Source organism: Onychostoma macrolepis, chromosome 24, assembly GCF_012432095.1.
Source record: "Onychostoma macrolepis isolate SWU-2019 chromosome 24, ASM1243209v1, whole genome shotgun sequence".
Classification (NCBI taxonomy): domain Eukaryota; kingdom Metazoa; phylum Chordata; class Actinopteri; order Cypriniformes; family Cyprinidae; genus Onychostoma; species Onychostoma macrolepis.
Genome location: NC_081178.1, coordinates 2,023,952 through 2,050,923, shown reverse-complemented (window position 1 = coordinate 2,050,923; position 26,972 = coordinate 2,023,952). Strand labels below are relative to the sequence as shown.

The 26,972-nt window shown below is 35.7% G+C and overlaps 1 protein-coding gene across 4 annotated transcripts in view; it reads left to right on the top strand.

The window, feature by feature from the left end:
* Positions 1-26,972, top strand: part of kcnh2b (potassium voltage-gated channel, subfamily H (eag-related), member 2b) — a 212,431-nt gene that overhangs the window by 172,028 nt on the left and 13,431 nt on the right. For all 4 annotated transcript variants that reach the window (XM_058765580.1, XM_058765578.1, XM_058765579.1 and 1 more), the window contains 2 exons: positions 21,453-21,887; positions 23,979-24,378. In XM_058765580.1, the coding sequence (XP_058621563.1) occupies positions 21,453-21,887; positions 23,979-24,378 (835 nt within the window). The remainder of the gene's footprint in view (positions 1-21,452; positions 21,888-23,978; positions 24,379-26,972) is intronic.

Below are 26,972 nucleotides of genomic sequence, written 5' to 3'. Positions count from 1 at the left end.
TTCAGATTTAGTCCCAGAAGCATATGTTTTGGCATATAGTAATTTCTTCTGCAGCAGAGGCTTGTGTGAATTATGACACCGGCTTCTGTTCTACACACAAAATTAAACTTGCTTATTGAGTGTGTGCCTAAAGTTTCTCTCTATCCTGATGTAATTTCAGAATATTTCAACTCTGAAAATGCAGAATATGCAGTTGTGCTCAAGGAATTTGCTGGTTGGTATGAGCTCAGGCAATCTGTGATTGTTGCAAAACTGTTTTATGTATTTTATCAAATGCAGGAACTACAGTTTATAAACAGAGTACAGTTATGGCTATCTATATTCTCCAGTGGTTGAATGTAGTGCATCCAGTGTCTCTGTCTTTCTGTAATATTTATTCCTTATAAGCATCATATTAAATATTTAACCAAAGGACAGCCACATACACACTGTATAAACATCCGCCCATGAAGGGAAACTGATTGGTTGTTATATTCTCTGCGATCATGCTTGCGACATTAAGTCACTTCAATGTTTCAGAAAGAGCTCATTATTCTGAATGGAATATTCAAATGTAATATCATTAAAAATAGACTTTGCTGATTTGAAGGTGTCATGCTGACAAGCCAGAGAGGAAGAGAGAGAGAGAGTGAGTGTGTGTGTGTGTGCTTTGCCCTGATGAGCTAATCAGGGCAAAGCACACGCGCACGCGCACACACACACACACACACTCAATTCTCCAGATGAAATTACAGCGATTTGACAGTCACAAGCCTAAAGTTCAGTCTCATTTGTGTTGATTTAACGAGGACAGAAAGAGCTTTGTGTGTGTGTGTGTGTGTGTGTGTGTGTGTGTTTTGTCAGTCTGCTGTACAACAACACACTCCATATGCTCAGTATAAACATTTATTAATTTCCAATCAGTTGTCATTGACTTTTATTTTGAAGCACAGTGCTATTTTTACCTGCACATATGCTGTCTTCAACCTGCAAACTTCCCAGAATTCCTCCCGGAATTTCCAGCATTTCTCTTGAAGTCTTCCAGTCGCTGCGTGACAATCGTTTACAGAGATGGACAAGTAAAACACAGTAAATCACAGTAAATCAGTACATTTTTGAGTTTTGTGTCATTTATTGAATATCAAAGTGATGAGCTTGATATATTAATAACGGTAGTACTTCATATCTCTCTGATGGAATTACTCGTCTAACCCGCAGGCTTTGTGTTTGAGCTATGATCACAATATGCTAATGATCAGTTTGACGACCTGCTCGTATTAGCTCTTCATTTAATCACATGAGTACAGTTCATACTTTATTTTTCCATTTTTGCAAGCAGTTTGTATTATTATATTTATATTATTTATATTAAAAATAAAATGTACATAATAGATATGGATTAAAAAATGATATATAGATAGATAGATAGATAGATAGATAGATAGATAGATAGATAGATAGATAGAAAAATAAGTGAAAAATAAGTAAAATACTATAAAACAAATAGCATTTGTTGGACTGATTATTAAAATGATTAAATGAGTTAATAGATTGGATGAGTGAGTATTAGTAGTGTTAGACTTCTTGCACAGGTGTGTGTGTGTGTGTGTGTGTGTGTGTGTGTTTGAGTAGTTGTGTAATGTGTTTTATGGTGGTTATTGTGAGTCTTTATATCCATGTCAAATGAATGTTTGTGTACATTTGACACCCCATAACTCAATAACACATCTAACATGTTGCATCATACAGATTTTCTGTTTTGTAAAGTTCAGAGTTTGACTGATGTGATGGTGTATCACGTTCTTCCATCCAGAATGAGAGTGTTGTGATGGTGTGTTTGCTGAGGTCTGCTGTGGAGAGTTACACAACCTCACAGGAAATCAGTCCAGAAACGCCAGCAGCAAAACAAACCCCACAATCTCATTCTCTCTCCTGACCCTCATATTTCAGAAGAATCAACTTTAGTTTTTTGTTTTTCAGCTTTAAATTCTGCCCAAGTGTGTTTCCTCGCCACCGATCTGCTTGAGGAATTGAGTTTTCTTGCAGGCGCTCTCTCACACACACACACACACACACACACACACACACACACACACACTCACACACACACACTCATACACACACACATGCAGCTGGATGTGATTATTTCTGCGATGTTTTGACCTATTAGTGTCATCGGCGACTATATTTCTCAGCAATACTTGCTGCAGACAGAAATGTTAATGTATATGTGTGTATGTGTGTGTACATATAAAGATAGATGAAAGAGTCATATATATATATATATATATATATATATATATATATATATGTGTGTGTATATTAGGGGTGGCATGATACATGTATTCATACCGTGACGGACATCTCGGTTCGGTGCACGAAGCCTTACAACGAATACAGGCAATTCACCCTCAATCCAGAAGGGGGCGCCCGCAGTAATGCAACGCTGTTTGATAACCGCCAGCAGAAGAACAGCGAATGCCGAGTTGCGCACTTGAAAACAAAGCCCCCAGACAGTGACCATGTGCTGATACTGAACGTGTCTCGTGTGTGTGTGTGTGTGTGTGTGTGTGTTCCGGCGCGACCACTTCAACTGTTTTCTTATACCAGCAGAATCAACTTTAAACACTTATTGTCTTATTAATAATGCATCACTGTATAAAGGTCTGCTTTTATTTGTGTACACTCAAAATGAAAAAAAAAAAACAAATAGGATGTCGCTTTCTGCCATTTGAGTTTCCTTTCTGTGAAAAATTAAGCGTGTCGCAAAAATGTCTCACAAAAAAATAATAAGACCAATAAAAAAAAACATTTTAGTAAATTGTTGGCCTTCTGGAAAGTATGTTCATTTACTGTATATGCACTCAATACTTGGTAGGGGCTCCTTTTGCTTTAATTACTGCCTCAATTCGGCGTGGCATGGAGGTGATCAGTTTGTGGCACTGCTGAGGTGGTATGGAAGCCCAGGTTTCTTTGACAGTGGCCTTCAGCTCATCTGCATTTTTTGGGCTCTTGTTTCTCATTTTCCTCTTGACAATACCCCATAGATTCACCAACACCATGGTCATTTAACCAACCTTTGGTGCTTTTGGCAGTGTGGGCAGGTGCCAAATCCTGTAATCCTTAACAAGAGGAATACGACAACTGTAGCCAAATTCCTCGACACGTCTGTGTGTGGTGGCTCTTGATGCCTTGACCCCAGCCTCAGTCCATTTCTTGTGAAGTTCACCCAAATTCTTGAATCGATTTTGCTTGACAATCCTCATAAGTTAATTAAAAATTAGCAAAGCAGTTAGACTGAGTTTACATTTGTTTTAAAAGCGGATCCAGGCACGAGTTGACACAGGTTGAACACGTGCGTCAAGACTCGTCCATACTGCCAGATGCGCTCGTAGAGACTTGTGGTGCGGAGCCGGGTGCGAGACCGCAAGTATAAACAAGCATTACGAAACAGGCTTCGTGAGTGCGGCAAGTGTGAACGTGAGATGTGGGCGGGATACGAGCCGCGCGGGGCAGAGAGCGAGTATGAGAAACATTCAGAGACACGGGCTGCGTGTGCGTTCTTCTGAATTGGGAATACTAGCTAACATGCATTATAAACTTATTTCAAATTACAATCTGATGGAGAGATAAAAATATCTAAGATATAATGTTCATGAACTAATAAAAACATCTAAGAATGTATCAGCTATATGTTTAATATTTTCAGTTTTCTTTTGTCTTTTAGTTTAATTTTAATTTTAGTGTAATTTTGTTTTGTGGTTTTGTCATTTTGATTAGTTTGTTGTTACTTTTGTATAATTTTACAACTTTAAAATTAAAACATTTTAAGAGCTTTAAAAATGTATTACAGCAGTTGCTTGCTAAGGTAACATTTCTCATTTCCTTTTAGTTTAAGTTTTTAGTTTAGTTTGTCATCTATCTATATATATATATCTATATCTATCTATCTATCTATCTATATCTATATATATATATATATATATATATATATATATATAGGCTCTGACAGAAAAGAAGAACAGAGTCAGAAACACAGGAAAGATGAAACTTTCTCTGTATTATGAAGAGAAAAGAAGAAAGTTGCGGTTAGTAAATCAGATCAGGTTGAGATGAGTTCACGGACAGCTGCGGGCTTCGCAATTTCTTCATACTTCTAACCACGACGGATGATTTATAACTCCAGCAGACCTGCAGTAAAGAGAGTAGAGCTAGAGTTCAGTTTCTGCCAGCGAATCATTTCTCTGACTGATTTCAGCGGCTCAGTAAAGAAACGTTACCTGGTTTTGTCTGGTTTGCTAGTCTTGTGTGGTTTTGTTGAGATCTGACCTGAAACTGCATCTCATAGCTGTCCTGTAGGAATCTGCTGTGTGATTGTTGGACACTGGTTCTTCACCTGCGTCCACTGCTCAGATTCAGAGCTTAAATTTAGAACTGAAGGTTACTCTCTGGTTCTGCTGTAACTAGGCAACGCGCTGTAACATTCTTCAGCTCACATCTGATATGAGGCTTCACCGATCAGCAGACTCACTCTCACACAATCTGGGCTTTTTAAACAACGTTAAATCTGATGGTTAATCTCACACAATGCAAATTGTAATGTTGCCATTAAGAAACTAATATACAATAATATTCAATATATATATGTAAGACTAATATATTTATAAAAAAATATAAATATAAAACCCTCTTACCTTTTGTTTTGTCTAAAAAAAAAAAAACAAACAAAAAAAAACTTAAATGGGGTTAAAACAAATGTAGTTTTAATAAAACTACATTAAAATAATAAATTGAAAATAAAAATTGAAAAAATGTAAAGATGAAAATAAGTTTAAGGACTAAAATTAGTAAAAGTAAGGCTGAAATGAGTATATATTAAATCTACATAGAAATGTTTCAAAAACTAATACAAATTGCACAAGTACATAAACATTACTCTAAGCTAAACATTTAAATGAAAACTGAAGATCTAAAAATAAAGGCTTGCTGAGATGTTCTGGGAGGTTACTAGGGGTTTCTAAGATGTTCTGGTGGTTGCTATGGGTTACTAAGATGTTCTGAGTGGTTGCTAGGGGGTTGCTAAGATGTCCTGGTGGTTGCTATGGGTTACTAAGATGTTCTGAGTGGTTGCTATGGGTTACTAAGATGTTCTGAGTGGTTGCTAGGGGGTTGCTAAGATGTCCTGGTGGTTGCTGAGATGTCCTGGTGGTTGCTATGGGTTACTAAGATGTTCTGAGTGGTTGCTATGGGTTACTAAGATGTTCTGAGTGGTTGCTAGGGGGTTGCTAAGATGTCCTGGTGGTTGCTATGGGTTACTAAGATGTTCTGAGTGGTTGCTATGGGTTACTAAGATGTTCTGAGTGATTGCTAGGGGGTTGCTGAGATGTTTTCCTCTTGTCTGGTGTGAAGAGAGTCTTGTGCTCTTCTGCTCTCAGTGGCTTTAGTTCCTCCTTCAGTCTAGCGGGTGATCACTTAGTAACGAGCAGCAGAGCTCAGATCTGAGGACTCGCTGACGTCTGGAGCAGCAGTGCTAGTGTTGTGTCGTGTCAAACACTAGTGTGAGTCACTGTGCTGTATAATAGCAGCCCTGCGGCTCTCAGGACACAAACCTGTCAGCTGAGATTGAGGACAGAGAGGAAGACGATGATAGAGAGGAAGAGGAAGAGATAGAGGAGCAGAGAAGAGTTGGAGTCAAGAAATCTCTCGTAATTGTACTATTTTTGAAAGCAAGTGCATTTTTTTGGATGTGTGAAAAATGGTGGGTTGCTTTCCTAAAATGTGCAGTTAATAGACAGTATTGCAAGACCCACAATGCAATGTGATCGACTTTTATTTCCAGTGTGATGAATCAAACGGAAGTGATTTGAAATTACATCTGAAGTATTTTTGAGTCATTCAATCAGACATTTTTACACAAAATTGGATTAAAATGCAATGTTTTTTAGAGATAAACATGTAATGTTGTGAGGTCACGTGACAATGTAGCATAATAATACTGTTTAAAACATTGTATAATGCATCATATTTGAGATACTACTTAATAACTTTAGTATGTGAGTAGATTGTATACAATATATCATGCAAGTAAGGAGATCTTTACAATTTTTATTATGTACTCAAAATAATCAACTTTTTTTTTAAAGAAATTAATTCTTTTATTCAGAAAGGCTGCATTAAATTGATCTAAATTGTCAGTAAATAAATGTTACAAAAGATTTCTATTTCCAATAAATGCTGTTCTTTTGAACTTTATATTCATCAAATAATCCGAAACCGACCCTAAACTTCTGAACAGTAGTGGAAGCCTATGATATATCCTCATGTACATATCTAGGTAAACGTGTGTGTAGTACAGTAAAACACTGCTAAGTTAAATGCAGTGGCTTTCTACAGAGCCTGTTACCATGACAACATAATGAATGACCAATCATCATAGAGTTTGGGAAGTGGCCGGTGAGCAAATTCAATGCAGATGTGCTGTTGTCTTCATTTGCATATGCAGATCTGTGATTGCTCATTAGCATATGCAAGTATCTGCTTTAGTGAGTTTAATGCTGCAGATTAGCACAAAATAACCTTTGAATGGAGTGACACTACAGGTGACTGTGTGTGTGTGTGTGTGAGTGAGACAAACACATCATCTCAACATACTTATAAACACACACAAGAGCAGCAAAGGCCGAGAGGTGTTGTGTTGTTTGACGCAGACACACACACACACACACACACACACACACACGTGTGCCGTAACTTTGCCGTAAGCGTTTGTTTGTCGTGTTAGTGCTCGACTCTGCAGCCATGTGCTATTAATAGAGCGTTTGTCTGTTGAGTTCTGCTGTTTCATGTGTTCAGTGTAGAGACAAGCAAAACCACATTATTACAAAACCAACTAGTTGGTCTTAAGAATAATTGTATAATTAGCTTGTCACCAATGAGATATGTAGATTTTTATTTTATTCTATTTTATTTTATTTCAAAATATTTTAAGATATTTTTTAATATTAAAATATTTTAACATGCTACAATATCTGCTACAATAATACTAATGCATATATATATATATATATATATATATATATATATAATGCTTATATGTATAATATGCTTATGTAATGCTTATATACACATTATATATGCTAATAATTTATAAATATTAATACAGCAACCATATGTTTTATGGTTATGTTTTTGTTTAGGGTGATTGTTAAGGGGTTGCTGAGATGCTCTGGGATTCTGGGATGTTGCTAGGGGGTTGCTAAGATGTAGCCGGTGGTTGTTAGGGGGTTGCTGAGTTTTTCTGGATGTTGTTTTGTTTTTTCTTGTTTTAATCATCATTAATCAAAATGTAATGAGGGTTCATACTTTTTTGCGGATAGGGTAATAAAAATAACTTAAAGGTATATTCTCAAAAAAACACATTTTAGAGTCTTCTTAAGATTAATCTTTTTTTTAAGAACATTCCAAAGTTATTTTTTCTGTAAAACAAAGCAAAAGCAGTGATTGGGCCAGTGATGTTTGCGGTGTGACAGAGAACAGAGGGAGGAAGGAGAAATGTTCGTGGAGGTTTCTGCTCCAGCGCTCCTCAGCTCATTCCTCTCGCTCTGTTTGGAGACGCTTGTTTTTGCGCTCGATTGCTAATTCATCTGATGTCATCTCCTCGTTTCGCCCACCTTATCTCGCATTACTTAGTTTTTTTGTGTTCTTCTTCCCATTGCTGAGCTTGGGTCTGCGCTCTTCTCTCATGCACATACTCGCTCCCTCCCTTCCTCTCCCATTATCTTCAACAGAGCATGTCTGCTAGTGCGGGAACGAGCGTGTCTTCCTCTCTCTCTCTCTCTCTCTGACAGAAGCAGGATTCTAGTAGAGCTTCTGCTCTCGGCGTGCACTAATGCGAAGCGACTGCTGTGGGCATCTGCGTGCGCGGCAGCTCAGCATCCCTACGTTTGTGGAGAAACTCAGCCAGGAACGTAGCAAAGCAAAAGTCGGAGGAGCTTTCCCGTCTCTAAGTGTTCAGAAAGATCTGGTGGGGATATGGGTTGATGTTTGCGCGCGCTTGGTTTAGGCCCGTGGGTTTGGCGCGGTGGGTTCTAGAGGTGCTCTCTCGGCGCCCGTGGAGTTCGGCGGGCGTAACGGCAGCGGCCCGATGCGGGGATCATGGTCGTAGCGCTGGCGCTCAAGCTGTTGACCGAGCTGCTCCAGTGCTCCGCTCTCATGCCGCTCTGTGACGCTGGCAACACGCCCCGCCGGACCGCTCAGGGGCCCGAGGTGAGCTCACACCTGTGTGTCTGTGTCTGTCTGTGTGAACTGATGCTGATGTGAGGAAACAACTCAAGTCAGAGGAGGAGAGTCTTTGACTACATTTTTGTGTGATATTTTAGTAAACGTCTCCGGCATGTTGCAGTTTTTTGTTGTTTTTAGGTGTTTTTAGAGAATGATTGTCAGAGTTTAAATTCTTATATTTATTTATTTATTTTTACATGAAAACCACAGTAATCTCACATGGAGAGTTTCAGAAGAGATCTCAAAAGTATCTGCAATCAATACATCTTACAAACATTTCTCATCAAATGATCTGAGCTGCTGCACTAACAATTGTTTTTCTTTTTTCACTCAGATATTGCTTGTAAATTACACAATTAATTACAAAGAAATAGCAAGTAACATGAAAATTGGGAGAATAAAGACTGAAATTGCATTTTCTCGTAAAATGTACTCCAATGATCTTTTATTTACCTTTTTTTTTAAACAGTGTATCCATGTTCATAAACTCTATACTCTTGGATGGGTCTGTTGTACATATTTTTTAGGAATTTATTAAGATGCATCTGAGACAAAGTTGATGGTTAAATGAACACGACTGAAAGCTCAACTGAATCTCCTGAAACAGCGACATTTACCTGAAAGCCATTTACTGAAATACTAAAACATCTAGAAATGCAAATGGAAGCCAACACAATCAGACCAAATCAGAGCAAGACGACACAAACAAACTGACCATTTGACTCTGTACTCTGTTCATTATATTCAGGATAAAAGTCCACAGCTGTCATGGACACTATATTTATGCCTTGATTTTATCATCTGACCTGGGTTGAGTTTGATTAATGTGAGTGTTACAGTAGAGATGAGGGTTCATGAAAACTGATCTCAGGACAGCTGCTGAGACTGTAAATACCTGCGTTTGAATCCTCTTAGTGAAATATGGAGATTGTAGGAGCTGAAAGAAGCTCTGAACTACCGGAGAACTGACTTAATTCTTGATGGCACTTTGACTGAATCAGGGAAAAGCCCTGGATGAGATGAGCTGAGGGAGAGAGGATTGTGGGATTGAACTGGAGGTGGTGAATTTGTCCTCTCAGTTCAGTTTACAGCAGTGACTTCTCACTGTTTGTGTCACTCTTGTGTATTAGTGCTGGCGGGTTTCCATTGACTCCATTGACCAGTAGGTTGCGTGAAATGACCCTCTGTATGAGTGAGTCATTGAATCATTTGCTGAACTGATTCATTCAGAAAAGCAACAATTAACTGTTTTTTATAAGTGAGTCGTTGAATTAATCACTCAACCGATTTGTTCAAAAACACTGATTGACACACTGAGTGTGTCATTAAATTATTCACAATTCATTCATTTGTTATGTTTCTTTATATGTTATTTATATTATGATATAATAATATAATATTAATTCACAACCCAAAAATTTGGGGTTTTCTCAGATGACTTTCTTTGATGGCTTTTTCTCTGAATTTGTAGTAAGTGTTCTGAAGTCACATGATGCTTTGTGTGAGCAACAGCCTCATATTCAAGTCATTATTCATGCTAATCCTTTGAGTTAAACCTTTGAAGGCTGAGCCTGTCTTTATTCTGTTTTAAATCTGTTTTAATTCATTGCCATTCTTAAAATCAGATGAACGGATTGGAGACACTCTTGGTGCACATCATTCAATGGCAGTCTTTAACTATCTGTCATGATCTGTTTGTCTGTCTGGGATTGAGATTGTACAGAAGTCCATGCCAAATATTCCAGTCACATCTATTTATAGTTATTAGAAAAAAGAGATGCCATCACATCTGTAGCAGTGTGCTTTTTTAATGGAAGCAAATGTTCTTTAGTGTCATTTTGATGAGAAAATTAGTTATTTTCTTATATCTGCTGTGATATGGATATCAATTTATATAAGTACATATTATTTATAAAATGTATATATATATGTATACATCATGTCCAAATTGTTTGTAGTGAATATATGTGAGCAGACAAAAATTTCTGCATAATATAATGGGCCTGTCATTTGTGTCCATTACCAGAAAAATGACAGTTTTTATTTCAAAGTCACAGGTGGTTCGCTCGCCAAAATGATCTGGCTCTTTCATGTCTGGATGTTTTTGACAGTCAGAATCCCACGGGAATGTCTTTGATATCTGCTATAGAGAATCTCATATCAGGCTCAATAATTAACGCTGATGAGGGTCAGTTCTGATGCAGGTTCAGTGCGGATCGGAGCGGTTCGGTCCATGTGACGGTGGTGAGCACGTGTCAGGCGTGTACAGGGTTAAGAATGGCCACTTGCGTCACAGGTGATTGCTTCAGTCCCTAAAGAGCCTGTAACTCACACACACACACACACACACACACACACATCTCCTCCAGGCGACTGTGCTGCACCCAGACCAAAGAGCTGCAAATACAGCCCACACAGCCCAAATAAAAGGCTGAATTAGGGCTCTTAAGGGCATCTGAAGCCCTGAATCACGCTCATGTGGGCTAGAAGAGATCTGAATGCTCATTATAACAGATGTGTGTAAGTCTGGACTTCACTGTCCACACTCATCTTCAGTCTCTTCTGTGTTCTGAGAATCCATTTCAGAATGAGATTATAGGTCTGGTCCAAACCTGAGTGAGCAGCAGTGCGGTCTGCTGTCTACATAGGCAGCTCCCTTCTAAGACAGCAACCCAGCTGTAATGGAAATGACAGATTTGTGAATTTTATTTATTCATTCATTCATTTAGTATGGAGTGGAATACAATAATATTTATTCAGTCAGTTAATTATAAAGCATATTTAAAAAACAACAGCAGTTGACCAAATTGTAAAAAGTAAAATCACAACAAAATGCACACTTGAATTATTTATCAGATTAATTGTTAGAAGAAAAAAAAAACGTAAACGTTAAAAAACTACATTTAAAATAAATATATATTTGCAAATAAAATATAAATATAAATAAGCATAAATAAATTGAGAAACATAAAAAAGGCTAAAAAGAAGGGGGCGGGGGGAGAACTGTGTACATGCATATGTGTTGTTAAATTATTAAAATATTAATCTCTAAATAAAGTCCAGGGGACTTTATGTAAATATTTTAGATCAGATGCGTTCAAGGTTTGGGACAAATTGACAAAAGGTTTGATAATCTCTGATGTAGTTTACTGTCGCTTGTCTACTAGTATATTCACTTGGATTCATTGATGCATTTATTTTAAGTAAATGTTTATCAACAATTTCTTCAGTGTTGCCTTGTTCATGTGACATCATGCACCACGTCTCAATTCAATGCCATGCAATGGAAGGCAGGGTATTTTCACCAGCTGTGAAATGTGGCTTTTTTTTTTTTAAATTGTCTTGTGAATTCTTTGCAACTTTGTGTGTTAATAAAGTTTCTCATCAGCCAGCAGATGGAAGGAAAAGCAGATTACAGAAGCTGCAGACAGACGGCCCTAAAACGCTCACTCTCACTGTCCCAAACCAAAGCTCTTAAATCCTCAACAGACCTGAGAAGGAAACTTCATTCACATGAACAACAGAGAATAAAACACGAGGAGCTTCAGCAGCGGACGCGAGACGTCCTGAAGTCCTGAAGCAACAGTAATGATGAAGATTTGAGAAGAAAGCTGCAGCCGAGAGAGAGAATTAGAGACGGAAAAGATGAACACATGATTGCACATGCTCTCTTTTATTATTTTAAAATGAAACTCATCTGTGATACAAAAGAGAAGGACGAGCGGCGGAGCGTTTCTGATGCGGATAGATGATTCAGCTGATATTTCTGTGATTTGAGTTTCACGCTGGACTCTTTTGCTTTGAATCTGCTGGATTTTTTCCGCAGTGCTCTAGGATTGAATTATTTATCCTGCTATCAAACCCAGAGGTCCTGAGATAGTGAGAAACCGAGAGCTTGTTAGGTTGACAGATCCAAAGCTTCTGTCATTGTTTATAATAGAAATTGAGGCTGTTTAATATTTGATTTGCTGTATTACCGCAGGGCTTTCTTAGGCCTGAATCATTTCACTTCCAGCCCGTGAAATATCTATTGACTCAAGGTTTCTGTGGGATTTCTTTTAGGTTTGAATTGTGAAATTAAATGCATGAAAGCTGCGTACATTTGGCCCTTCGAATGCTTCACTATAGTACTTCCACACACTTCTGAAAAATTTAAATAGAGGATGTCAAATGGATAAAACCATACTTAAATGGTTTCAAATTTTATGTTTTTTTTTAACATCTTTAGAAAACAGTGTGAGAGTTTGTGTTGTGTGAATCAGGGTTAGAGTTAACCAAAACTGTAGACATGTAAAAACAACAACAACAAAAACACACACACAACAAAATTACGATTTGTTTTTACTAAAATTAAAAAAAAAAAAGAAAAAAAAAGAAAAAAAAAAAAAAAAAAATATATATATATATATATATATATAAAGCATTCAAAATGAATACAAACTATAAAAAAATATACATATAGCAAATTTATAATTAGATATAATTATTATATAATATAAATATAATATACATATTTGTTGTATTTATTGATTTTTTTGTATTTATGTCTTATTAAAGTGTAAATAATCAATTTCAGTTCATTTGAACAATTTACATAATATTACAGTATATTTTATAGACAGAAAATCTCGTTTTTGTTGACATGAATTCATTCTGCTCATGCTCATGAATGAGTCTCATTGAAAAAAGAAGCATCGATTTACTGTCTTCTTTCAAATCATCATTCGTCTACTGAAGAATCATTCAAATGATTCATTCAAATGATTCGTCTGCAAATCAAATAATGTGTTCTGACTCCTTCGGTCCAGTTTTGAACATCTTCATGGGTCTTCGCCAAATCAATCAGAACATGTGAAATGAAAATGGCTCAAAACGCTCAACACTAATTAACAGATGGACAGAATAGACCTTCAGTAGATATAATTAACACGATTTCCAGTGGGAAATCTCATTCTCATAAAGCTTTGTTAAATGCAATCAATGCCTCGTTTAGTTAGAAATCAAATGCAATAGACATTTATGAACAGCTTTGATATGTTTGGGTATCAGCATTAAAAGTTGAATCTTTTTTAATAGATTGAAATGACACTTAAAGGAGCAGTACACCCAGAAATAAGAATTCATGTCAATATTTGCTCACCAAACTCAAATGAAAGTAATTTCTGCAATACTTTTATGGAGTTTTATGGTTGTTTTGGTCCTTTTTGTAGCTTAAGACTTAGATTAAAAAAATAATAATAATAAAAATCCAAACAGCTTGAGAAAGTTTATTCCCACAGTTGTCTGATGTATGAGTCGGAGAGATATTAGCTCATGTTGAGCTCCAGATTACAGCGTCATGATAAGACTGTAGCAGTAAGAGAAAGCGTTGAATCTTTCATTGCGTCTCTCAGATGAAGGAAACTCTTGCTGACATGTTGTTGAACTCTTCACCGAGCGATGGAGACACAGCTCTTTTGTTCATACTTTGTTCTCATTGGCCTGTGACTCATTTTAGCACCTCAAATGGAGAAAGCAATGCGATTTCATTCCATATTTCATGTGATTTTGGCAGAGTAATTTAGAGCCAGGAATCTCTCAGTGAAAGAGTTGAACCAGAGCTTTATGTTGTTTATTTAAAGAAAAAATGCATTGTAAGACATTGTAAGTCATTTTGTATTTAGAGCTGTTTTCATAAATAAAGAGGAATGGGCATTTCCAATCCTCATTTTCATCACTGATGCCGATGGATGACTGAATTTATCTGTTAGTTATCACAGATGACTCTTCAATTGCGATTTGGGTTAGCGTACAATCGATCGCCCTATTTCTCAGCATTACATCCGTCATGATTTTGTCCCTCAAGAGCATTTATGTTAAAAATTAACTTCTTTTGGAAACCTCCACTCTTGGTCTCCAGTGAATGTGGGAATAAACAGGTCGCGTTTACGCCTGCTTTGGGCTTCTAATAATGTGTTTTGACATGGTTTTGCTTCACGCTTCACCGGGGAGATTTGAAAAGCTTTTTTTAGTGGCAGAGGTTTCTAAAAATAAGGCACAATGTCCCTGAGGAGGGTCTTGACGCGGGACGTGTCCGGCTGCCTGCGCTGCTGGGGATGAGCTCTAATAGGTGCTGAATGACGGCTGAACTGAGATCAGGCCGTTCGAGGTCAAGAGAGCAGATGATTTCTGCAGAAGAGCTCAGGCGTGATGCCAGCTGATGTCTGCAGACACGCTTTCATTGCTCAGTGTTAAATACAGCTTCATCTAAATGACCACACAATTCCTTCCTCATCGCTTTACTTACAGCAACAGTGCTTTATTAAATGCTTTAATAAAATGACAGCAACAACAATATAATCAATAAAACGATAAACAATAAATCTGAAATCAATCAATACATTTTATTGATATGATATATTTTATATATAAAATCAATTAGATTTGATTAACTGAAATGAATCAATAAAAGCAACAAACAATAAAAAGAAAATAAAAAAAGAAAAGAGAAACGGTTAATTAAAATGAAATAAAGTGACATATTAAGTCAATTTTACTCTTATTATTTTACTCTTATTTTCATTTTAATGCATGTTTCATTTTATTTAATTCAATATTTTTTTGTTTTATTTCTGCTCCTTTTTGTTTTATTGTATTTTTACAATTTAGTTAAATTAAATCTAATTTACAGTTTGATTGATTTAATTCTTTATTTTTGTCGCATTTATTTTTTGTCAGATTTATGCCTACTATTTTTATGTAAAACACTGTGTATTAAACATGCTGTATAAACAAAATATAGTCATTTTAAAAATTACAGTTTTTTGAAAACAATCTTCAATATATTATTCTTTTAAAAATGCAAAATAGGACTATCTAAACCGTTATAGATACAATATGTCTGTGCCTCAATTTATGAAGGTCTGCTGGGTTTCTTACACACAAATGTAATGGTCTAATGTGATGATCAGTTGTGCGAAACTGAGAAATAAGAGGAATCATTTTTTCTCCTTTTAAATAATTTCTCATCGTTCCTTAGCAATATTTTATCCCAGTTTAATGTGCAGGACGTTAGTCACAGAGAATAGGTAGAAGACAGGCGTGACACTGGGCTGCTCGTAACACATGCTGATGGATCATACTGAACGCGTGAGGAAGATTTGAGTCCTGAGATCAAACGGCCTTCAGCTCATCATCTGTCCACCAGATAAATATGTCAAAGAGCATCCAGACCAGCAAATAAAACACACATTACATCATCAGCTGCTGTTCTGATGAGAATGAGAAAAATCTGTTGGCTGAAACAAGTGTCAATCCAACAGAAGTGCCACACAACACAAACCAGTGTGTAAGTGTTGTTGAGTGATTGACAGTCTTTTTGAAGAATCAGTTCAATCAGACTACACTGGTCGAGCTGTTTGTTTGTTTGAGAGGATAAAATGAGGTTTGTGATCTTTTATAACATGAAATTCGCATCTCTGGTAAAATATAATTTATTTTGCCTTGTCACGGGAGATTTAGCACTGCATAAACACTGGCATAACTGCATGGAAGCCTATTATCACCACAAGAAAAAAAATCATGCCTTTGTAAATCTTGTTTGTAAGTCAAAATTATAACATACCAAGTTGAAATTGTGAGATACAAGTCGATAAAAGGAAAAAAAAAGGTCAAAATTATAACAAAAAGTCATTGTGAGAAAAAGTAAAAATTATGACGTCATAATTATGAGATAAAAATGGAAGTTGAAATAATTAGATGAAAAAGTAATTATGAGATAAAAACTATGTTATGCCATACTACATAGAATTATGAGACAAAAAGTCAAAATTATGACAAAATTTGTTGTTTGATAAATAAAAAAAATTAAGACATTTTGAAGTTTTTAATGTAAGAAAAAAAGTTGAAATTATGACATACTAAAGGTGCGTTCACACCAGACACGAATGAAGCATTAAGCGCGAGTGATTTACATGTTAAGTCAATGCAAAGACGCGAATAGACATCTTGCGGCGCGGTTTGCGCGAATGAGGCGGCGCGAATTGATCGTTTTGGGCGTTTGACGTGCTTAACCAGTGATTCGCGCGAATCACGCAAGTTGAAAAATCTGAACTTTGGCGAAAATTCGCACCGCGTTAACCAATCAGGAGCTTGCTCTAGTAGTGACGTGATTACAACGTAGCGAGGGAGGCAGAAATCAGAAACAACAATGGAGTACAAAATCATCGTCGCTGTATGTGGATACCCGGAGCTGTACGATACATCTTGGTACTTTTATAGAAACAGGAATAAAAAGGATCTTTCTTGGTGTGTTACTTTGTGCACAACATAGTAAATCATAATTTATAGCCTATTTGTTACATAAAATTGTTATTTCTATGTTAAGACTAGAATAGGCTACTTATGGCAAACATTTGTACATTCATTCTAATTATATCCTATTGCAAATACACTCACAATAGTATAGTAAAAATAGTTATTTGTGATTGGACCAGTGTAGTGTAATGAGACTGGAGCCGCCTGGCAGAAGCCCCTCCTTGATGCGAATTCGCGTCTGTTGTGACTTGAATTTCACGCGCGAATGAAGCGAGTAAACTCAAAATGTTCAAGCGTCCAACTAAGTCGCGTCTGGTGTGAACGCACAGTAAGTCATAATTAAGAGGTAAAATAGTCAGTTATGAGATAAAAAGTAAAAAATATGACAAAAAAGTAATTATTTGAGGGAAAGGTCTAAATTAAGACATACTAAGTCAATTGTGACAGATAAAATCAATTATGAGATGAAAGGTCAATAAAAAGCCAATTGTGAGATAAAATTTAAGATTATGACATGGTCATAATTATGTGAGGAAAATGTCAAAATTATGGCATACTAAGTCATAATTATGAGATAAAGTTAAAATTATGGAAAGAAAAATCTAATTGTTATAATTATGTTTTGATCTCATAATTTACTTTTATGTCTAAATGTTGGATTTTTAAATCATTTTGATTTCATGCATGATTCAAAATCAAATTGCCATAATTATACATTTTATCTCATAATTTCTTTTTATCCCTTAATTTTAGCTTTTTAAATCATTTTGATTTCATGTATGTTTTAGCATGAATTTAATGTGGCGGAAAAGGGCTTCAATGTAAAATTGATAGAAACGGTACTTTGGAATTTAACAACCCCCTAGCAACCACCTACAACACCTGAGCAACTGCATAGCAGCACACTAAAACCACCCACAACAGCTAGTTTTGCATTAATAAACACAAACAAACACTGTTCAGATGTTCTCCAGAAATCCTCTCGATCTAGTTGTAATTCGCCCACAGACGGTCTGTTAGTGCTGGTGGAAGCACTAGCGTTAGTCATGCGTTCGGAGCGTTTCTGCTCTTTTCGGCCGTCACCGCAGCTGACGTGTACTAGTGAAGACAGGCAGCTGGAGGACATTTCCCATGATGACTCACGCAGCAGTGTGTGCCGCTGTAAAAGCTGTGTGATTGTGCTGTTGCAGCGGTGTGTCAGAGCGCCACCTGCTCTCGCCTGCGGTCTGTGCACGCAGAACACCTGCCGACCCCCACGATGCCCTGCGTTTGCCCGAGTGGAACCAACTGAGACGAGGGCGACATGGAGCTCCGCTGCTCAAACTATCAGCAGACATGAGATGACACATGAACCTCAGCTGGAGATTAATGATGAGATCTGAGGGAAGCTGAGACGCACAGACAGGCCACACGTAGATGAACAGATATGATTGGAACAGCGTATGCATACTGTTACTGTGTATGCTGCACATTGCTGTATGCATGAATACTCGGAATTCTCATTCTTGACAATTCTAATTCTTGACATGATTTGAAACACCTACCGTCATAGACGCCAACTTATTTATAATTTCCTTAGTAGCAGAGGAGGGTCCAAAGACAACGCACTCAGTCTTATTAGTATTAAGATGAAGAAAATTGTTTGCCAACCAGGCTCTAATCTTACCTAGACAAGTCCATCAAAGGATTAAGAGCCTTTTGGATCTATTGGAATATTTAGCTGGGTGCCATCTGCATATATATGATACATAATGTTGCATTTACAAAAAATTTAGCCTAAGGGGCCCATATATATTGAAAATAAAATAGGCACAAGTATAGACCCCTGTGGCACACTGTTAGCTGATGTAGAACACAATTCTCCAAGGCAAACTGAAAATGATCTGTGCTTTAAATATGATTTAAACCAGTGTTAGGCAGTACCCTTAATGCCAACATCTTCCAAACGCTGCAATAAAATACCTTAATCAACAGTATCAAATGCAGCTGTGAGATCGAGTAAAAAAAGCATGTCTACATTTCCAGAATCAACTGCCAATAAAATATCATTAAAAACATTAAGGAGGGCAGATTCTGTACTATGAAGAGACCTAAAACCTGACTGGAACATATCTATAACAGCATTCATATCTAAATATGAAGCAAGTTGTAATAGAACAACCTTCTCTAAAATTTTCGATAAGAAAGGTAGTTTCAATATAGGTCGGTAATTACTTAAGACTGTATACTTAAAATATATAGTAATACTATGTACAGTGTTTCCCACAGGATTTTTGCTGTTTTTAATGTATTTTTGGTCAAATAAATGCAGCATTGGTGAGCAGAAGAGACTTCTTTTAAAAACACTGGAAAATCTTCATTTGTGTGGCTCAGCAGACGAGATGAGATGTGGCATGAACATGACAGAAATTATTGTACACTCAGAAATCTGACACTGACTGATGAGATCTCGGGTTAGTTTGTGTTTGTTTAATTCCAGTATCTTTCTTGTCAGAGTGAATTAATTAGGACGATTATTGTATATGTTGTGTTATTTTGCATAACGAGCACATTCTGGTTGTCTGTGTGCACTGAATCATTGCAGTAAAACAGCTGATTTTAGTGTTGGAGTGAAAACAGTCAGGATGCATCTGTCATAGATGTCCTGACAGCCTGAACACTTTCAGAACATTAGCTTCGGCCTTTACTTTAACATAAACACACAGCAGTGTTCATTTGTGCATCAAAACACAGCGTTTGACTCTCGTAGATGGCAGAGAAAGCATCCGTCAGTGAGTTTCACCTACAGCAGCACAAGTGCTTTATATAAACCCATCAGCAGAGGTCATGAGAGCTCAACTCCTCTCGCACACCAACACAGTGCACTTGTGTCAATTCACCCTCCCTCACTAGTGTGTTACTGCTTTAGACACTCAATCTGGTAATAATATTTCCTATTACAGTATTACCTCCGCTGTGTGCATTAAGGTCTTGTCATTTTTGTAATGCATGTGTGTGTTTGTGTATATTCTGTTTATTGTGTTATTATTTTAGTATCATTAAGATACTATTATAGTTTTTATTAACATTTTGAGTTAGTTTTTAAATTTTCAGTGTTTATTTTAATGTTAAAGTTTTAGTAAATGTGTTGTGTCATTTTTCGAACTATTTTTAAATGTGTGTGTGTGTTATCTATTATTTATAATTAGTGCTGTCAATCGATTAAAAATGTTAGTCATGGACTGTGATTAATCATGATTAATCGCAAATTTAAAATACTAGGATTGACCTGTAAATGTGTTGAAAAAGAAATGCATGAAACTAGTTTAAGGAAACAGAAGCTTTCACACTTCCGCCAGGTATGAGACATAATCCTTATTATTCTTTTATCATTATTCTTTTGTTTTTATTCAGCCATTATCAGCCTTTATACTGGCAATAAAACGTTTACCAAGCCACATCGCTTCAATCCCAGTATACATTTACCCAACTATTATCAAAAGTATTTATAAATAAATACAACAAAACATTTCCTGCGACCTTACGTGAAGTATTATGACAAAATGCATTATGAAGAAGAATTGGACCTGTTCTGCAGCTGCATTAGAGCTAACATGCTTCATAAGACAATTTATGATATTAATAGTACACTTTTACTCAGAACTCACTTCAAACCACCATCGAGTGTTTGTAATAACTTCCTTTTGCGATCACATGTGGAATTTGGTCGTTTGCTGTTGTCAACATATGCTGTTTATAGCCTTTTATATCTTTGCACAAATTAGCATTTCAGATGCACACATTCAACTCCAGAAAATAACATACAGACCATATCTATCGTAATCGTGTGTTTATTATCTTATATAATCTATAGTGGCTGTTGTCATGTTTATTTCTGCTGCTCTGCTGAAACTCACGTTGTTTGTGATGTTACAACCGCCTCTCCGTTCTTAAGTTGCCAGGAATACATTTCAAGTATAATACACATTAGTAAAAGGATCTATTTTAATTTTTATTTGTCTATATACACTTTGAGCGGCCGCGGTACATTATAAAAGTAGCCCAAAAAACCGCAACCCGCTCTCATTTTTCCCCCGACTGTATTTTCAAAATAGCCCACTTGTGCCGTTACCCTGGCAACACTGGCTCGCTGTACCCTCATCACACAATGATAGATAACCTTCCACGCTGCGATGACGGGAAGAAGTCGGAGTCAAACCTTATCAAACGATTAATCTGCGTAAAAAAAAATATTAACGCGTAAATGTTTTTTGATTAATCGCATGCGTTAACGCATTAACGTTGACACCCCTATTTATAATATTGTTTTAGTACCACTGAAGTACTATTATATTTATTTTTATATTTTAATAGTCTTCATTTTCATTTTTAAGTGTAGTAATTTTAGTAATTTTAGTTTTGTCATTTTTATTATTATTATTTCTATATATGTGTGTGTATATATATATATATATATATATATATATATATAGTAATAATATTTTTATCAGTAATAATGTAGCTTAATGTATTTATTTAATTTAAAACAAACATTTTGTTTATACATTTTGTTAGAACAATTATTTTATATAACAATTTTTGTAATATGTACATTCATATGTTTTTGTAATATATTGAATATATTATTGTTCATTTATTTGTAATTGAAATTGGCCAGAATTGGTCAAAACCTTTAGTTTTAGTTCCTTGCTGTGTTTTGAATTGTTTCATTCATTTTTAGATTAGGAGAAAATGCTGACTATGGCAAGGTAATACCAAATGCCAGTGGCTTGTGCAAAAAAAACATACTGCATATATTTCTTCACCGTCTTTGGCATTCTTCTGATTGGCGATCCAGCGAACCATTTTGTAAACACTTCCTGTTTAAGCAGCCACTCTTCTCTCTGTCTTCCCTGCAGGTGCTGTCGCTGGGCGCTGACGTTCTGCCGGAGTACAAGCTCCAGACGCCGCGCATCCACAAGTGGACAGTGCTGCACTACAGCCCGTTCAAGGCGGTGTGGGACTGGCTCATCCTGCTGCTGGTGATCTACACGGCCATCCTCACGCCGTACTCCGCCGCCTTCCTGCTCAACGGAGACGAGGACGGCTCCGGGCAGAACTGCAGCTACTCCTGCAGCCCGCTCAACGTGGTGGACCTCATCGTGGACATCATGTTCATCATCGACATCATCATCAACTTCCGCACAACCTACGTCAACGCCAACGACGAGGTGGTCAGCCACCCGCTGCGCATCGCCGTGCATTACTTCAAAGGCTGGTTCCTCATCGACATGGTGGCCGCCATTCCCTTCGACCTGCTCATAGACCGCACCGGGGAGGAGATGGGTGCAGAGGTGAGGGGGATCATGGGAAATGAGGCTTTGAAGCTCTTATCTGTGCTCCTGCTCTTTTGTACTGATTTATCTTACACTTCAAACTTGCCATTTTCTACTGCATATGCTGTCTGCTCTTATGATAAATTGCTTGCCATTACCCTTTTTTATATTCTCATTTCACACTTTGGATAAAAGTGTCTGCTAAATGAATAAATGTTTACATATATATAAGGTTTCAGCAAATTAAGGCCTTAAAAATGTTTTAAATCAGAGCGGAAAGTCTTACATGTATAGTCATGACATTAAATGTTGCATGCTCTGCATAATGAATATTTCGAATTTTGTCTTGCTTTTCAACACAAATATCTAAACATCCTTAAATCAAGATACAGTTTCTTAAACTCCTGTCATGTTGATCATTTTTTAATAAAACAAGACTTGTCATTTTTCTTCTCAAGTAAATGCATCTTGATTTAAATATCTTTGTAAAAATGCAGAGGAAGATCATCACTTAAATTCATAAAGTCATTGCATTAAATGTTGCATGCATTGCTAAAAATGATTTTTGTCTTGTTTTCCATTACAAATTTTTTAACATTGTTAAATCAAGATATATTTACTTGAGATGCAAAATGAATGTATGAAGTTGTTTTCTGAGAAACTGAAGAAAATGAAATCAGTTTATGGTTAAAACATGAAAGAAAACACGTTTCCCTTTGAATTAAGTTCATTTTTCCGGGCCCATTGGCTGATCTATAAAGGTCTTAAATCAGAGCAGAAAGTCTTAAATTCATAAAGTCATGGCATTAAATGTTGCATGCACTGCTAAAAAATGAATATTTTCCTCTGTTTTTTTCTTAATTGTCACCATGGACCACAAAACCAGTCATAAGGGTCAATTCTTTAAATTGAGATATATACATCATCTGAATAAATAAGCTTTCCATTGATGTATGGTTTGTTATGATCGGACAATATTTGGCCGAGATACAACTATTTGAAAATCTGGAATCTGAGGGTGCAAAAAAAATATCAAAATATTGAGAAAATCGCCTTTAAAGTTGTCCAAGTGAAGTTCTTAGCAATGCATATTACTAATCAAAAATTAAGTTTTGATATATTTATGGTAGGAAATTTACAAAATATCTTTTGATCTTTATCAACATGATCTTTACTTAATATCCTAATGATTTTTGATTTCATAAAAGAAAAATCGATTATCTTGACCCATGCAATGTATTGATGGCTATTGCTACAAATATACCTGTGCTACTTATGACTGCTTTTGTGCTCCAGAGTCACAATTGAACATCCTTATATCAAGATATATTGACTTGAAAAATTAATATATGAAGTCATTGAACAAAATGAAGTAAGTTTATGCTTAAAACATAAACAAAAGTCTGTTATTGGGGAATGAAAACTTGTTTCCCTTTGAAATAATATATTATTATTTGTTCTTTTTTATTCATAACTAATGCAATTTTGATTTGTTATTCAATTTCACATAAAACAAGACAACTTGCTTCTCAAGTAAATACATCTTGATTTATGAATCTTTAGACATTTGCACTGGAAAACAAGACAAAAACACTGACAAAGGACATCACTGTTTTGCATTGTAATCATTAGGTACAGTAAAAGTTATTTCCATATTGCAGTGGTTGGGAGCTATTTTATTTTTTGTATTTTTATTTATTTATTGTTTGTTTGTTTGTTTGTAAAATGAATTAAAAAGTATTAGATAGTGTTTCTAACTTGCTAATACAAGACATTGTGTTCCTTAAAGGCATAGTTAATCTCCTGTCATCATTTACTGTTTAACATCACTCTCAAGTTGTTCCAAACCTGTATTCATTTCTTTCTTCTGCAAAACACAAAGGAATATATTTTGAAGAATGTGGGTAGCAAAACAGTTGCTGATAGCATTGACTTCCATAGAATGAAAAAAGATACTATAGAAGTCAAAGGGGTGAATGAGTAAATGAGGACAGAATGTTTTTGTTTTTTTTGAGTGAACTGTCCCTTTAAAATGTCTTTACTTGGTCTTAAAAAGGAGAAACCCTGCTATAAATCTGTCATTTTGTTTGTTTTATTGTCTTTTTTTAGCCGACTCAGCAGACCACCCTCATCGGGCTGCTCAAGACGGCGCGTCTTCTGCGTCTGGTGCGAGTGGCGCGTAAACTGGACCGTTACTCTGAGTACGGCGCGGCTGTCCTCTTCCTGCTGATGTGCACGTTCGCTCTGATCGCTCATTGGCTGGCCTGTATCTGGTACGCCATCGGGAACGTGGAGCAGAACCGCTCCATCGGCTGGCTGCACGCGCTCGGCGTGGATCTGGGCAAACCACACAACAGCAGCATCAAGGGATCTGGACCCAGCATCAAGGACAAATATGTGACCGCTTTATACTTCACCTTCAGCAGCCTGACCAGCGTGGGCTTCGGGAACGTGTCGCCCAACACCAACTCCGAGAAGATCTTCTCCATCTGCGTCATGCTGATTGGATGTGAGTATGTTTCGCTGGCTAAGGGTCAGCCGTCAGTTAGGAGGTCTGAGATGATAGAATAATTTTTAAAAATCTAGATTGAAAAGCTGTTAGAAACACAATGATTGTATTCATGTTTGTTTCTGATTTTGTTTCAAAAACTCCTAAAAATGTAGTTTAACAAATTTTTAAAAAAAAAATGTATTTTACAAATTTCATGAATTTTTGAATCAAGAATATCATGATTTTTTTCTTTCAAATTATCTTTTTTTTCTGATATTTTCTTAAAGATACACTTTCTGTGATTATATACATAGCAAAAGGTACATTATAAAATTTTATATATAAATATTGACATATTTCATATAATTATATATTTTTTAAATTCAGAGTGACCTGACAACAAAATTATTTCCCTTAAAACTAAATCCTTAAAAAACCCTGAAAATAAATGTTAATTATTAAATGAAATAAATAAATAAAAAGGCATAAGAAATCATTTATTTCAGCTAGTTGCCAACATTTCTCATTTTTAATTAGTTTAAATGAATGTAATAAAATTCCTAAAACTAAAACATAAGTAAAATTAATAAAAACAACATATGCATATTTAATCATAATAATGACAAAACACAGAACACAACACAATTACTAAAACTACAATATATAAACTTTAATATTGAATATTATTTTTTATTATGAATCTGTTCAGAGACATTGAAAAAATTCTTCATAAAATAGGGACATTGTGTGTATACATTTCATTTTTTTAATTTATTTTTAATTAACTTAATAGATCCGCAGAAAACAAATCAAGCATAACTGAGCCATTAAAGCATGTCTGAGTGTTGACCTTCATCCTGAATGTCTTGTAGTTCAGATTAAAGCTTCATTAGAGATGCGCGTGTTTGTTCTCTAAGCGGGTTTATAATGGAGCTCTTTTTATTGTGCACTTTATGATCAAACCTCATCACATGCTGATGAAACGTCCTCCCTTTTAATTTTTGGTGAACAAATCAATCTGATAGCTCGTTTTTGTAGGTCCTGATCGCAGCAATTAATGATAAATTGCCAAGTTAATATCACTTCCGCACATATATTAGACCTCAATAACCGTGAAGTAATTTCCGTTTTTATGGCCGGTAAAAGCATTTATCATCGCTGCTGCAGAATTACATTTTGGAAAAGGGCGGAAGTTCAAAAGGAGAAGATCAACATGACCTCTTCGATCTGCTACAAGATTATTTACTACTTTCAACAGCTGAAGTCAGCAGACTGTAGAGATCAAACTCAATATTCACCATTTAACAGCTGAATGACTGCAAAAAGCCTCATTTAATCATATTTTCTTCTGTGTTTTTACTGCATGTAATGGCTTTTGTTTCTGTTTTGTGTGTGTGTGTGTGTGTGTGTGTGTGTGTGTGTGTGTGCTAGAATGAATCTCAAAAAAATCTGGTCCAGGTGATTTTATTTTATTTTATTGCATTTATCTTTTATTTTACATATTTGTAAAATAAAAGATAAGTATTTTTTAAATTCATAAATTGTCCTTGCTGTATTTTGATTTGACATATTTAGTTTGTTTGTTTTAATTTCCTATGGTGGTTTTCATTGTTTTAATACATTACATTGGCTGTAGCACAGTGTTTTTCTTTACTAAAACCCTAAATTAAATGCAGTTTAACCACTATACAGTTTAAATAATATTTATTTGTGTCTTATGTTAATAAGAACTGGTCGAGGGGGAAAAAAAAAAAATTAAAAAAAAAAAATAATAAATAAAAAATAAAAAAAAAAAATATATATATATATATATTTTTTTTTTTTTTTTTTATGAATAATTAAAATGTTTTTAATTATCATGAAAATCATGTCACAGTGTAAATAATCTTATCACTGTGTAAATTGGATCTAAATGCTTAATTTGCTTTATGCAAAATCCAATTTCTTATTCCTTTCTTTTGATTTTTATGGTGAAATATGACAGGTTTGACAGGTTTTTTGAGATTATGATATATCACTCTTTCATAAACAAACAAAAAAGAAGGAGATATTCTGTGTCACTTCTTCGACATGTATTCATTTAATCCGTATCGGGTTCATGAGAATCAAACTCAAACTAGTGTTTGAGCTTCACCAGCTCCTTCTTTGTTGCTATTTTTGCAGCTTTTGTAGAGTGATTCATAGTGCTGCCCACCTGCTCTGAGATCAGTCAGTGACCACCGCAGAAACACAAGCTCTGAATCCAGACGCTTTTATAGAGGCCATATAACCATGAATACAGGGAGAAATCTTCAGGGCTGTCACTGAAGCTCTAGAGATTTATACACACTGGAAAGAAACATGTAGAACAATTTTCACTCGCAATTAATTACAAAGAAACAGCAAGTAACAGTGAATTAAACATGAACTTTTGAAGTAGAGAGCAGGGTTATAGTTAACTTGAATTAAAACTGAAACAAAGTTTGAACCACTAAAAAATGTTACTTGAAATAAACATCAACTGAAATAATAATAATAATAAAGTTTAATTTCAGCTAATTGCCAAAGCATATTTAATTTCCTTACAACTGAAATAAAAATGAATAAAATACTACACATATATAGACATAAAA